The 16271-nt window shown below is 35.4% G+C and overlaps 1 protein-coding gene across 15 annotated transcripts in view; it reads right to left on the bottom strand.

The window, feature by feature from the left end:
* Window positions 1-16271, bottom strand: part of LOC112045572 (kinesin-like protein unc-104) — a 155665-nt gene that overhangs the window by 32811 nt on the left and 106583 nt on the right. For 14 of the 15 annotated variants that reach the window (XM_052887364.1, XM_052887372.1, XM_052887370.1 and 11 more), the window contains 8 exons: window positions 11309-11387; window positions 10233-10393; window positions 9017-9201; window positions 7290-7401; window positions 6639-6782; window positions 2989-3152; window positions 2045-2184; window positions 1355-1399 (listed from right to left, as the gene is read on the bottom strand). In XM_052887364.1, coding sequence (XP_052743324.1) covers window positions 1355-1399; window positions 2045-2184; window positions 2989-3152; window positions 6639-6782; window positions 7290-7401; window positions 9017-9201; window positions 10233-10393; window positions 11309-11387 — 1030 coding nt within the window. The remainder of the gene's footprint in view (window positions 1-1354; window positions 1400-2044; window positions 2185-2988; window positions 3153-6638; window positions 6783-7289; window positions 7402-9016; window positions 9202-10232; window positions 10394-11308; window positions 11388-16271) is intronic. The other variant, XM_024081811.2, reaches the window with a different exon arrangement.

Genomic DNA, 16271 nt, shown 5'->3' with positions numbered 1-16271 from the left:
TACAACCAGTTTTTCGTTTTTTTTTTATACTTAATTGCTTTTTTTAGATAAGCTTATGTTGACCACATTCTCACCTGTCGGTAAATATAATTGTGGCCCGAGATAGACCTCGCTTGCCTACAGAATAACTAATAAAAGCTACCCAAGTTAGGGATCAGGATAACTGACCTCTGTATAACATTAATTCAGGCCTTAATAAACCAATCCCTGGTGTTTCTAAATACCATTGTGAAGGTTTACATTTACAACCTGTTTTACATTATTCGTGAAAGTGTTGTGCCAACCAAACCAATACAAGTGCTTACCCTTTATGTCTGTATCCTTGTATTGTTCTAGCTAATACATCACCAGTGAAAACATTTAGACTGCATTTCAAAATAGAAAATGTCGAACTTGTAGCTTTGGTTACATTGCGATAAAATGCTACGATAGAGATAGTCTCATGTTAAATCGAAAGGTGGTTATAGAAACTACTAATCTTAGAGAAACCTATCTGGTTTTGACTCATTTGTCCTCATTGTTAGAGGGTTAGATCCTCGTACAAGAGAGTTAGTTACCAAGATTATTTCAAAGTGCAATCTAATTAACTTTTTACACATTTATGTATATTTTATTATGAATATAAAAAAGTCTATATATAGACACAAAATAGTAGAAAAAAACATGCGAAGCTATAAAGCTTGTTTGCAAAACATGGATATAGAAATATGTTCCCGTTCGCGACATTATTGCAACATAATTGATTTGTCAGACAATGCTGATCTTTTTATTGTACCAATAAATAGATATATATTCGTAACATGCTTTACATTTTCTCATATTATGATTATAAAAAATAATCCTAAATGCCCGCGAACGGCGAGGTACTGAGCATTTTAAGTGTTTGTTTTATTAATATCAAAAATATCTAAGAAATAAATGTATATGTTCAAATACATACTCAGAATCCTAAAATGCTCAGCAATTAAGGAATCGTTAGTAAATATACACATGAAAATATTTATGTAATTTAAGAAAGGACATATTAAAATAATTACTTAAAAATATACCGTACAATACATATTGAGGGAACCAACACCAATATATATAAATAGAAGCGCAGGTAATATTATTTAACATAATATATATCATATGCCGACAAAAGACGGTTATATGTATATTATCGTTTGCTACGTAAGTACGCCTACGACGCCACAAGCTCTGGAAAAGGGTGCAAAATTTCTTTTTTTTTTTGGTGTCGGGTTGCCATATATATTCAGTCATTTAATACGTGTTTTTTGGTCTGGCAACCCCGAGGCAAAGCGTACAGGTGGGGTGTACATATGCGATGCGCAAGCCTCTTAAATTTACTTACTGATAAGCTGATCTTTCTTTTCGTATAAGACTCGACCATCTGGTCCTTCGCAATTGAAAACAAAAGTTGAAGTTTAGTATCATACTCATGCTTTGATTATATACTTTTGTGGCGTTTTATTCGGATCTTTCTTTGACTCGAATATGTCAAACTGTACAATAGGTAGTACTTAAGGCGAATACACCCGAATATTGATTGGTTATATTTGTTGTTTTTTTTCTAGTTCGCTCTATTAAATCTCAATTCAACTCTTGTCAATGATCTACAGCCTCCAATACATTCAAACACTCACAAGATGGACAATTGTTCACATGACGACTAATCCTACGTGGTTTACCCTCAACTACTGAAACGCTTATCAATTTGAAGCACACCTTAAAACACATCATTACGGAAAGTTCAAGTTATTTACAATGAATAATAAATTTATTTTACCACTCTCCCCGAATACCTGACCAATCCATGTGGCAGCGCCACAAAGTTCAAAAATATTACTTACTCTCAAAGCACTAAAAAAATGCCTTTGAGGATTCTCAAAAAAGTCGTTCGTCAAATCAAATATATTTATTATTCCTTGTAAATTGACCGTATATTTAACGTCTAACAATCGTCAAAATAAAGGTGACTTCAAATCAGAAATTGCGTTTCATTATTCAGCTTTAAAAGCTAGTATTACGATGAAATACGTACCTTCTTCAACATCGATGCCTTCTGCTTTGAGAAGCTCGCGTAGTTTAAGTATCTCTTCTTTGAGTTCTCGAATAAGTTTAGCGTTTGCGTCTTCGTTGACGACGGCCTTGCATACGATTTGTTTTGCGCGATCTGCATATCTATTTAATACAAAATACTTTATTATAGCAGTTAAAGCCGCTATTCCACTGACAAATTTTCGAGTGATGCCGTTTCTCCGACCTAACCTTCTGAATGCATCGTAGAAGATGTGAATCAAAGACAACGCTACTATTAGTTTCGCTTCTTGGACTATAATTAAGCAAAAGATAGGTAAATTCGCATCAAAAATTTTGGAAAAACCCTGTTGTAGTCAAACGAAGAGCTGAAATATCACCACGTCAATGTCATCTTTGTACCGGTCGAACCATATACAAAACGCCAGTGGAATAGCGGCCAAAGCAATTCATGTAAAATAATAGACATCTTGGGGATGCGAAATAATAGTAATTTGGAAGTCAATTAAAGGAATCATTATGAAAAGTTGGTCGGTATGGTAGAAACCATAAGACAGACGAGATGTATTTTAATAATTTTATTAGATTAGATGTTAGATTTCCCGCGCATGCGTATATGTACGACTACTTTTTAGTTGTTGATATATGATCGATATAACATTTTTTGTAGCTTCCTGGCAAATAATACGGACGTTGTGGAATTTATTTGTTTTTTTGATTATTTCCACCCTCATTTTGAGTTTGAAGTACTTGACCTTTGCAGAAGGTTGTTTGTTGGAGTCGCAAGTCCCTGGGTGTTGACTGTGTCTCGACAAAAGCGAGGGTTGAGAGAATCCAACAAAGTAACTGACATCGTTAAAACAAACCAGAAATACATAGGTTTGGCGCTGCTAAGAGGTCAACATGTGAAAGTGGATGCCTAATGGTTGATGATAAAGATTAACTTACCTTAAGGTACTGAGAGTTTCGTCATAGTTGATGTCAGCTGGCGAAATGGCAGCTATCATAGCAGTCTTAGAGTTGCCTCCAAGGTTCTCTCGCAGCAACCATGTGAGGACAGAGTCGCGATACGGTATGAAGTCAGCCTTTTTCGACTTTTTGCTCTTTGACGCCTGTCGTAAATAAATTATGAATTTATTTAAAATATTTTTATAAGCTCTATTTTTTTCTGTATTGCATTAAAAGTTATTTCAACTCAAGTTTGTTATTTTTTATCACGATTATTTTACATTTTTTTATTATACGAGTAAGTACAAAAATAGTTTACGTTCAAATGTCAAATGTTAAAGGTGAAATAACTGTAAATGCACTTTGTCTATTTACACTGCAAATTGTATTGTCTATTTGTCTATGGGTATTTGATAGACAATTTCGCAGATAAAAGCAAATAATTGTAAATCTATTTCCCATGAGTTTGGAAATATGAAGTACTTGTGTCAAATGGCACCATATGAACAAAAAAAACGCTGTTTATGGCAGATGTGGCAACAAAGTAAATAACGAATTTAATGTTTTCAAATTTGAAAAAAAAAATTAAAATTAGGGATACAATTATTATTAACAGACGCTCCGCAGTTTCAGCCGCGATGCTCCCGTTCCTGTTGGAACACGGGGGTAAAATATAACCTATGACACTCGCAAATAACGTTGCTATGCATTGGTAAAATATTTTTTAAAATAGGTTCAGTAAATCCAGAGTTGCAACAGTGTCTACAATAAACTCTTTTTTATTAAGAAAATATGTAGTATATAATTTCACATATACCTAATTAAAAAAATAATAATTATTATGAAATTGAAAAGTTAGCCATTATTGCTATGCTGTATTAGAAATAAAGCCTACGTTAGCCAGATATACCACAATTTAGGAAGTCACTACATTCCAAACTCCATAAAAGGGAATGCCCATCCCCGGCCTACCTTATTCACCCGGGAATTTACTTATTTCTAAAAAAAATCTTGATAACTCTTGATACAATGTAAATACTTTGACAATGAAATCATTACTTTATCAAAAAAAGTTTGCTTCAACATTTTAAATTCATATTTAATTTGTCCCCAACGGGGATAAAGCAAAGATCGTTGGTCATACAGCCTGAGTTGTACGTCATTTTTTGAAGATTATGATTGGTTTATTTGTTAAACTTGTTGGTAACAGAAAAAAGTGATATTAAAAAATAATTCTGCTTTAAATGTTACTTTGCCGCTTTGGTACCGAAGTTTTTAAACAATAAGAATGTTTATTTCTTCAAGAAACATCATTTTATTAAGCCAATTATTTAACTAGGTAAATCCTTATTTATCCAGGTATACCCCCGTATAAATTTTTATACGGGGGTATACCTGAGTTCCCGGGGCCGACGTTGTATTGACCGGTGGATGGTGTCCTTTCTACCGTAGGTACTTATTTATGATAGGAACAGACTGACAAGCTTACAGCCTTCCTAAAATGAAGTATGTGTGGCTAACCCAGGCCCTTGGTCAATATGTAAAAGAAGCATGCACAACACAACCACACATATATATGTATATACAAAATTAAAATAGACCCATTCCACTTACCGACTGCACACATCCAAGCAAATGAGATGCAGGAGGACATTCGAAATGTATGTGAAATCATATCTATGTACATAATAAAATTATATCTGTATATATAAATAAAAATGAATAGTATGGCATTATTTTATACATTTTTAAACCATTTATCCGATTGAGGCGAAATTTCGTGTTTCTAACTTCACATCATCATAATTTTAACCAAAAAGATGGAGGTTTTATGTTCTAGGTTTCTATGTGTGATTTAATGGACCACTGCAGGACTAAGCCTCTAGACTCACTAATGCTGCCATATGGGCTGGTGGTCATAGTGACATGGATTAAGATTTAAACCTCGATTTTCTTCAAAGTAAAGTGAACTTTAAACACAAGTGATTAGGTCCATTTTATATTGAAGAAAATTGAGGTTTATAATTGAATCCATGTTTATAAATATGGCCGATATTTTTTTACTCTGTAACTTTTTCCGACGCAGAATGGATACTAAACCCATCGTCATATGTAATAAATTTGAACTTGAAGATAAGTTAGAAATTTCAACTGTTTTTAAATTGTAACCCAGGACCATAATGATCCATTGCCGCAGAATCTCATCACTGAGCCAACTAGGCAGATAGTTTTGAATTAGTTCAACCTTTTTGCAATAGTTAACGTATGTCAAATTGTTATAATAAATTACTCTTTACACTATTTTCACATTTATTTACATTTATTTATATTTATTTATCGGAGAATATAATATAAATAAACAAACGTAATAGAACGTGTCTTTTGTCCAATATCGAGATTAATATTATTTTTTTTTTAAATAATTGACAAATCTAAAATAATTTAAATTCAAATGAAATAATATACATAATTATATATAAATGACAGAGAGTTTAATCAGAAAGAATTCAGATAAATTTATCGTCGGTTTCAACTTCCAAGTAGTACTCACACAACAAAATATTTGACATAACACAAACAAAATATTTGACATTTTAAAGGTAGGTACAGATTGGTGCAATGCAACATGTAATGTAATATTCTGCCTTACATTGCATGTTCCCTGCTGCCTTGGACGTGTGGCGCGCGCGGTACGCGCATTGACTACGAATCAGTCCGACTCAGTCCTGCGCACACTGCGCGCCCCTTTGTGTTCGTACCAAAAACCGACAAATCTCGGATCGAACCGCACACGAATTTTAACGCTCGGAGCGTGCGCGACCCAGGCGCAGTTCGTGCGCGCGAGGCGTCCAAACCACGAGCATTCGTGATACATTGCAGCAATGTGGACTTCAAATTCTTGCATTGCATGTTGCATTGCACCAATCTGTACCCACCTTAATATGGTAAAAGGCAAAATGCCAAAGAAGCAACTTTAGCTGTACTATTACAATAGTAGTCGTGAGAACTTATTCGTAGCGTCAAAAACGACGATACACATATATCTAGCACATACCCCACTACCACAGTACCGACACTACCAACACAAAACTAAGGCATTGAACACACAGAGCGCGATTCCTGCTGGAAACTGAATTATGTGTTCAATGCTTAAACTAGACACTTATTATAATTAGTTGTACACTCAAAAGTTGGCAAAATAATACCAGTTTCTGTATCTACACCTGTCATTTTTATAACAACCTCTCATATTATTCCCTCAATAAAGGAGAACTAATTTTTATTTAGTTGAGACATTTGTGCTTAGCACATTAGACAAATACCAGAATATCTTCATCTCCAATTTATATAAAAAAAAAAACATTTTTTTAGCAATCATTATTAAATTAAAGAATGGAGTATGTTTAACTAAGGGTTTCGCTTGTTTAGTCTATAATCAAATCGGTTATATGGTACCATACCACAAGGAAGATACGTAAATGCATTCTTAAGTCCAATAGAACGTCAAAAATGCGTCAAAAAAGTTGGATTCCAACAACAGAGTTCGCTAATAAAAGCTAATATACTTTGATGTTGTTAAACAAACCCAAACTTTCAGTGTACAACCAACAAGCCTATATTCACTCCTAAATAATGGATATTTCACTTACAATTTCTGCCAGAGCCGAAATAACTTTGCCGAGCGTAGTCAGCGATTTGTTGATATTGGCACCTTCCTTCAGCCTGGTCCCTTTGGCGCCCGTCGAGTCCGCTCGCTCTGAGCCGGCCAAATCCACCAGGGATATTTTTGACACCTGCAAATTGAGTTAAAATGTTAATAAAATGAGTTTGCGACATCGTGAATTTTTTTTTGTAACATAAGTTAATGCTTGACTGCAATCTTGCTTAACGGTAAGCGATGATGCAGCCTATGGTAGAACGCGGTATCCTATAAGATACCTTTTCACTCTTGATTTGATACCCATGTTGTAGTGTAGGTGGTAGCTATACTAGATTTTCAATAATGATAAAAATGGGTATTTTTTCAAAAAATCTTACACTCAATCTCAGTGTATATAATACGAAACACGTTTAGAATAGAAAATCACAGGAATCTATACCACCTGTAACTGTAACCAAATAAGTACTAGTAGGTACATCGTTTTATTAATCGAGCATAATACACCCATATGTAGCACGTACAAAATGATGAGACACGGAGATGAAAAATGAGCCATAACTTCTTTGTCTTTTCTCCGCAATGTCTATGTAAAAGGATAAAAGCCCGTTGGCAGGAAAAAGAAAGACGAAGCTTGACTTACCTTTTCAGAGACGAGATTCGTGGTCTTATCGTGTCTTCGTTGGTTGAAGAATATCGTGAAGACGGCGTGCGAGCGGGAGGAAGTTTCGTTCATGTTTGTTGCGGCGACCGTCCTGCGTACACAAATGTGTCACGTAAATACTCTATAATTGATATAATACAGATGATATAATGAATACAGAAACCGCTAATATGGAATTGTAAAATGTATATGTAGGATTAAGCTGCATAGATTATTAGGAGATATATGTATAGATTATAGCGATCGTTAATATGATTATTCATTAAAGATACCTTATCAATATATACTATGTTTATACTATAGAAAAATAATAATTAATCAAAGGTTCACTAGCTATTATGGGATCCGTAAAAATATCTCTTTCATATCAAAATCTTTACTCATGTAATTTCATAGATCGGTACAATTAGACCCAAGCAGATGGTCCTATTGGTAGTCAGTGGAAAACAATCGCTAATAAGCAATTGATAATAAAAATGGCAAAAGTATAATACATAATACATGGTGCTTCCCTGTGCTATGACCATAAACCCAAAGCGTATTTTATTTTATACTCCTGTGCCAGTAATTACACCGACATCATCATCATTATCAGCCCATATTCGGCTCACTACTGAGCTCGAGTCTTCTCTCAGAATGAGAGATCAGAGTCAGAGAGAGGTTAGGCCAATAGTCCACCACGCTGGCCCAATGCGGATTGGCAGACGTCACACACGCAGAGTATTAAGAAAATTATCTGATGTGCAGGTTTCCTCACGATGTTTTCCTTCACCGTTGGAGATACGTGATATTTAATTTCTTAAAATGCACACAACTGAAAAGTTGGAGGTGCATGCCCCGGACCGGATTCGAACCTACGCCCTCCGGAGTCGGAGGCAGAGGTCATATCCACTGGGCTATCACGTCTCTCTCACCGACAATCAAACCCCAAACAACAATGGGATGTTCCGCGACGGCATAAACATGGCGATAGAACTTTTCCAGTTGAGTTCTATTTCAAAAAGCTGTACCACAAATACAATAAAACTTCGTTAGTTTACAAGATTATTGTCCATATAAATTATGTATAACACAATATTGTCGTGCTAGGTGTAGGTACATGCTAAGCCCCAGAGTATTTATTGCAACAATGTGGTGAAACTGCATGCGAATGTTCACCTTGACTTACAAGTATAAAGAAAACCTTTTTGCAGGGACTTCTGGTTAATTGGAATTGTTGTACAGTTTACGATTGTTTTTATTTTATAACTATTTTTCAAATTGATTCAGTAGTTTCAGATTCAACCATTCCTAGACCGTTCAATGCAAACAATCAAATCTTTCCTCTTCATAATGTTAATTTATTAGACTAGTGGAGTGTATATAAATTAATAAGAAAACCTCTTACCTTCCCCCCTCATGCTTTTACGTAAACATTCGTAAGTAATTCGTATTTTTTATTTGCAGAAATGTCCAAAAATGCGTTTCGTTTACAAAAACATTGGCAGTGTGGGTTGCCATATGTGTAAAAAAGTAAATAACTACTGCTGACGTAATCACCTTCTAGATCCCCCTACGATACGATTCATCGATGAAATAGTAGGCATATGTCTTGGACACACTACGTAGGAACCGAGCAATGGTATGACGACAGATTTACTCCGACAGAGGTGAGCAAGAAGCAGGCAAGTATCTACGCGATAGGTTAAAATATATCTATATCTTACCTGGCCTTGTTCCCTTCGTCGATGAGGTCGTATATATCCTGGTAGGACATGACGGCGAGCTTGCTGAGGTCCTCCACGTAGGGGCCGAGGGCAGGGTGCTCGCGCACGCGCAGGTTGCCTTTGTTCTTTGGGTTCAGCAGATCACGTACTCTTTCGCAGTAGATCTCCATGTATGACACTTCCACCTGTTGACAAATTTACTTAATAACCAGGCAAACTTTATATTATAAGCGGCTACAGTTTCTGTTTGTCGCCGATAGCTTATTGGTTGTTTGCATAATTGTATTAGCCAATGGGGTGAAGTCCAGTTGAATAAGTCAAAGCGAAGCTTGACCGGGTTCGCTAGTATTGTCATATTTACAAGTCAGTCTCTTTATTAAAAATGCACGATGAGCTTGAGTCGTGTAGGATTCCGATTGGTATTCTAGTATATTGTCAGCGTTGCCAAATTTTTCTTTTGCCAAACCGGTATTTAAGAACTTATAAGTGAAAAAAGCGAGACATTGTAACTATTATTTAACGGAGTATGTGTTTACAACTGGAGAGATCTTTAACACTTTATCGTTACATTGACTTTATACCTACGCAAGTGCGATTCATCTTAGACTTTCTCTATTAGTAGGTAGACTTACCATCAGGTAAAACCCTATTTCATATATATATATATAAACACTAATGGACGTCCGCGACTCCGTTTTCGTGAAATTCTATTTTTTTACAAATCCGGTGGTAATCATGGATTTTTACGGCATACAAAATAATAACCTATGTTCTGCTACAAGGTCTTATTTATCTCTATACAAAATTCCGTTCACATCGGCTCAGTAGTTAATCCGTGAAAAGGTAACAGACATACAGATTTACTTTCGGCTTTATAATATTAGTATGGAAGTATGAGACTTAGAGAGCCATGATAGCACAGTGGACCTCTTCCTCCGATTCCGGAGGGCGTAGATTCGAATCCAGTCCAGAGCATGCTTCTCCAACTTTTCAGTTGTGTGCATTTTAAGAAATTAAACATCACGTGTCCCAAACAAAGGAAAAACATTGCGAGGAAACCTGCATAACTGAGAATTTTCTTAATTCTCTGCGTGTATGAAGTCTGCCAATCCGCATTGGGCCAGCGTGGACTATTGGCTTAATCCCACTCATTCTGAGCTGAATATGGATTGTTTATTATGATGGAAGTAGGGATGTAGTTACAGGTATATCTTACCGAGTAGGACTGATCTTCCGAGGTGGTCTGTCGTATGCGTCTGAACAGGTCTTTGCAGATCTGTGGGATGATGCCCTCCTGCCCGTCCTCCCCGCGCCCCATCATCGTGTAAGACTTCCCCGCGCCCGTCTGCCCGTAGGCGAATATGCATATATTGTACCCTGCAAGTTATATAACATTTTTGGAAAAAAATAATCATTCCTAACCTAAAGGAGATGGTCCAAAATTGTATGGAGCCCAGGACCAGTCATTGTACCCTGGCGGAAATGAAAGAAAATATTTTTTTTAACTATTTTGGATTAAACAAATCTACGAATTTACTTTCATTCTTTCGAAATAATATTCAATAACTCTCAAGAAATGCAACACTACTATGGGTACTAATGGCGGATTGATGACGTTTTCAATGCAATAATCGGTTTGACGTTTGCTGTCAATTGTCATGTCATAGTTGCTATATGGGCGCCATCTTGATAGAACTCAAAAACTTGGGTTTTAATTTTTTTTTATTTAGTTACATTTATTTACTTTAATAAATTTTAATAAAATCCTTGTATTTTTAAATTTTGATGATACTGGGTACAAGAGTGGACCTGACATGGATCACCTCCTTTGATAATTGATATAAAAAATGTGAGTAGTAAAAAAATGGTTAGTAGGTACTTTTCTTCACTTGATTTTTCTTAACACCGGAAAATGTCTTCACATAAAAAGCGGACTTTAAGCAAATAGACAACATTAGTGGATTATGTAAGTTGTTTGAATTGATAAGTAAGTTCTTTAGATTGATGATATAAATATTACAAAGAATCTTCTTCTGATTCTAGAAAGTACAATTTCTTATATGGCCAACTTTGCTTTTTTACATCCTCACAATAAATTAATTAATTCAGCAATACATATATATTTTCAAAATTTGGGAAAGGGTAGAAATGTAGCTGCAGGCGGTCCATCGGAACCAACTAGATTTCGAAAGTGGTCTATGAAAAATAGTCTGCTTTAAATACTGTAGTTAATAACCCTCGTTAATTAGTTGTCCTTGTTACACGCTAATAACTAATTCTGTTAATACTCACCGTCAAAGGCATGTTGAAGCATTTCTTCGCCGATATCTTTGTACACCATGATTTGAGAAGAAAACTCGGGATCGTGTGGCTGTAAACAAAATAGATAACTTAATAAAATACTTTTATATTATCTAAACCTTTGCAATGTAACGTTGAGAATAACAACGCTTTTATAGATTGAGTATGATTGGAATTCAGACGAGTTCATTTCAATAAATAGAAAGCATTAAATTAAATAAGTTTTATTTAATTTAATGCTTTCTAATAAGTAATTTGATGGCCTCCATGGCGCAGTGGTATGAGCGGTGGAATTACAAAACGGAGGTCCTGGGTTCGATCCCCGGCTGGGCAGATTGAGATTTTCTTAATTTGTCCAGGTCTGGCTGAGGAGAGGCTTCGGCCGTGGCTAGTTACCACCCTACCGGCAAAGACGTACCGCCAAGCGATTTAGCGTTCCGGTACGGTGCCGTGTAGAAACCGAAAGGGGTGTGGATTTTCATCTTCCTCCTAACAAGTTACACTAAATCAATATAGTTGGATTTAAACTCGACTTAAAAAGAGTCAGTCAGGACTAACTTAGAAATGATGATATGAAAAAATCTATTAAAAAGTGGATAAGCAACCAAAAAACGTCCCCACTGAATGAGTGTCAAACACAACTTCTTGGCACTCAATTCAAGTAGTCGCATTTGCAAATTCAACCTTAAACTCAATCCTTAAATTTGAATTTGCTCTGAGTTTGGCATTTTATTGAATATTGGACTATACTTAAAGGCATTTAGGTATAATTTTCTTTACCAATAATTATTTTGTAAACAAGTTTTTAAATGAAATTTTCTACATGATTGTGCGTCCTTTTATTATAAGAAGTCAATGGATATATCTAAACAATCCTTTGACGTACATTATCGCCAACTAACATTTCATACAGACATTCAAATTCATTGTTTTATTGTGGGAACGTAAATTAAATTTGCACAGCAAGCGGAATAGTCTGATGAATTTGCATAAATTGAACAGATGCGGCGAAATCCACTCTAAAATTGCAAATCCTGTAATATCGTTCAGTTCATCGCTTAGTTAAATATGAACGAATAAATGACTGAATACATATTTTATGAATACAACCGAAAAAACGTTGCAGGACACTTGTAATAAAAAATTTGACCATTCACATTTATGCAACTTTGAAAATAAAAACAAACCATTTTTAGGCTTAGTTGTTATCCATGTTTTCGGCTACGGGTTGAACGATTTGTATCAAAATTCGTATTAAATATAATTATTTATTTAATTATTTTGATAAGATTTTGCTTATTTCTTACTTCTCCCTGTTACTTTTAGAGTTACAATCACAACTTCATAACTGTCATAATAAATTATTCATAATTAGTCGAAGAGGCGTGTCGGAGACAAAATAATGCTTAACAGCCAGTTTTTTCATGTAAAGCTAAAGTAACAGTAAAAGTAGTAAGTAGTAAAGAAGACTTTATTTTTCAGTAAATAAGACCATCACTTTTGATTTATGACGTTACTTTGACTGTTACTTGCGATGAAGAAACTGGCCGTTAGTCAATAACCTTTTTTACCATTGGTGTAGATGAATTACATTTTTCTTTTGTCTTTTTTACGTTACGTAGACGTTAAGTTGCAATATGCCTCATGGTAAGTAAAGCGATCACGATCGTACAAATAATACACAGCGAAGCTTCATCACCCAGATATTAAGGTCTATGTAGACAATTTGTCATTTCTATCAGCCTGTTCAGAAACGTGACCACAAATCGAAATATCCCGCAGGCTGTAGAAGCAATCACGTTGAAAATTAATTGTCGAAGAGATTGGAGTGTGCGGTTTGCGACGTTATTGTCTATTACGGATATAACGACTGTATTTCTGGTACGATTGGACTTAATTGTCAATGCATATGCATTGGGAACATTAGAACAAACTTATGTCCCGCAGTTGCTAGTGAAAGGCCTAGGCCTACTTTAGAATCACTTTGGACAGTAAAGTTTATATTACAGCCCTACTCGGTGTGCACCAACAAACAAATTAAGAATGAGGGTATAAATCGCTAGTCATTTCACACCAAATACTATTATTATACCTACTTGACTTGTTCTAAATAAATTTGATTAATAAGCTTATAACAATTATTATATATACTTTGAATAAAATTTTATAAACAAACAATACATAATTTAAAATAAAAAAAGGTACGATTTGTACCTTCATTTCTAATTCTTTTATTAGTAAACTAGCTGATGCTGCATGGTTTCACCCGCGTGGTTCCCGTTCCCGTGGGAATACCGGGATTATATATAGCCTATAGCCTTCCTCGATAAATGGACTGTCTAACACTAAAAGAATTTTTCAAATCGGACCAGTAGTTCCTGAGATTAGCGCGTTCAATCAAACAAACAAACAAACAAACTCTTCAGCTTCATAATATTAATATAGATAGTACACATAGAGTAGGGCTGTAGTAGGCCTGCCTGCTCGAAATAAACGATTTTAGATATTTTAGTTTTTTTATCGATTAGCAAAGATCATCATTATCAGCCAATGGACGTCCACTGCAAGACATTGGCCTATAGTATGATCTTCCAAACACCACGGTCTAAAGCCGCTGCGTCCAGAGGCTTACTCTACCTACAACCTGGTAGATGTCGTCGGTCCACCGAACAAAGAACTATCACTAACATTTGATAAGCAACTTAAATATAAACTCTCGTAACTCAGTGTTAGTCCCTCAGGTGAAATAAAAGTAACTTAGGCTTGCATAATTCCTCCCCTAACTCCCTTGGGTAAAATAAAATAATTAACAACGAAACTTGGCAACTAAATGCAAAGAAATATATCTCCTTGTAACTGATAGGCAAAGAAACGTAAACAGCTTCGGGATTAATGAGTTCACGACCCCACGTCTGGCAGACGGTTGACCCTGCGAGGTTCAGGACAAGTACCTAATCAGCCGCTTTTACATACAAAGTGAAGTCTCTCTAATATTAAACGCAATACCATTCAATTATAATAAATATCATTTCGTCGTTATCAACCTTTATACGGCTCACTGCTGAGTTCGAGTCTCCTCTCAGAATGAGAGGGGTTAGGCCAATAGTCCACCACGCTGGCCCAATGCGGATTGGCAGACTTCACACACGCAGAGAATTAAGAAATTCTCTGGCGTGCAGGTTTCCTCACGATGTTTTCCTTCACCGTTTGAGACGCGTGATATTTAATTTCTTAAAATGCACACAACTGAAAAGTTGGAGGTGCATGCCCCGGACCGGATTCGAACCCACACCCTCCGGAATCGAAGGCAAAGGTCATATCCATTGGGCTATCACGGCTCATCATTTGAACTTATTGAAATATAATTTATAGAAAACAGAAAGAAAATACCCAGCAAACGTTGTTTTGCCTTATAAATTTTGTGATAGATCACCCTTTTAGGGGTGTGAAAAATATAACCCGTGCGCATTAACTCCTTCGAGACAGGTGTCAAGTTAATCTGCACGATTTATAAAATCGGTCCAGCCGTTCCGAAGCAGTTTGGTAACAAACACCTTGACACAAGAATCTAAATATATAAATCGTAAGGTCATCACAAAATCTCGAAAACCACTTCACGCAAGAAGATGAACTTTGGCAGAGAGGTACCTTATACTTAGTAGACGTCCGCTTAGAACGGATTTTGTGACAGGGCCGGATTAAGGAGGTCTGATGGCGGAAGAAGTCGCGGGCGTTTGATAGTTTCATAAATTAGATTGAGAGATCAAACAGATGGCCCACCTGATGGTGAGTGGAAGACCATCACTTGTAAAGAGAGTAACACTTCCTTTTATTATATTCATCACATTTTTTATCATGATAATATCATGTCCATATTCACCAGACATTCAGCTTTGTGGTAACTTTTCGCTAAAGATCCGTAACATTTGAGCTTTAAGAGTGTTTAAAAGAGTAGCTACGAAGATAATTAACTGGCGAATGAATAATTACACACATCAATAAAACGTCGTCATCATAGACGTACATTTTGGCTCAAGAACGCCAATGGTTTAATATGAGTACCAGATCACTCTTTCGGGCAGCAGTAAACAAAGTCAAATTAGCCTTAATGATTGCTAACCTCCGATAGGAGATGGCACTATAAGAAGAAGAATAAGAAGATCAATAAAAGACACAATCGTCATAATAAATGTTTGATTATCACTTCGGATTAATAAGATAAACAGTAAGACTCATTACATCTAGAGACAGCAATGGTTGCGATTAGAAGCCATACGTTCGCAGATATCTAATTCCTTAATCCCGTTGATGTCATATATGGCTGCCTTCCGATTTCCTATACAGGCAATATTATAAAATGATTTTAAAATTACACCAATAAGATGCCCTTTCTACATAATCTCTATTTCGCTCTTAACAGAAAGTAATATGCCAAGATAAATATCTTTATACAGAGTATATAATCTGCATGGTCCACCATTTAAAAAAAATGGTTGTACTATTAGACAATTTACATTAACCTTTAAAACCACATAAGGTATATACATGTAATAACTGATAATGAAGGGAATACCTACTACGATGCAATATGTTGAATTAAACAACGGGTTGACCACCTTTGTGTTTGTCTTAACTATAAGGCACTAGCAAAATAAATTATATTTAGGGATAATTAAAATATTTATTTAGATATTTACTTTAGATTTGTTTATAAAAAAAGGTATGATTTGTCAACACAAACTAAGCAACAAACAATACAATTGCTGATAAAGTTAAATGAAGTAGAAATTTTTGGTAATTTTATCGGCTCAACACAAGTCTTTCTAAAAGATTTGTTTTGAAAATCATTGAATGATGTGTTGAAAATCAAATGTCTGACTTGAAAAATTTGATACACAGACTGAAATGGAAGTTTGTTGTTTGTAGTTTAAGCCAACGTTTGCTTTAGGAAGTA

Source organism: Bicyclus anynana, chromosome 19 (assembly GCF_947172395.1).
Source record: "Bicyclus anynana chromosome 19, ilBicAnyn1.1, whole genome shotgun sequence".
NCBI classification, from domain to species: Eukaryota; Metazoa; Arthropoda; class Insecta; order Lepidoptera; family Nymphalidae; genus Bicyclus; species Bicyclus anynana.
The sequence above is the reverse complement of the archived record's forward strand: the minus strand, read 5'-3'. Positions and strand labels throughout refer to the sequence as shown.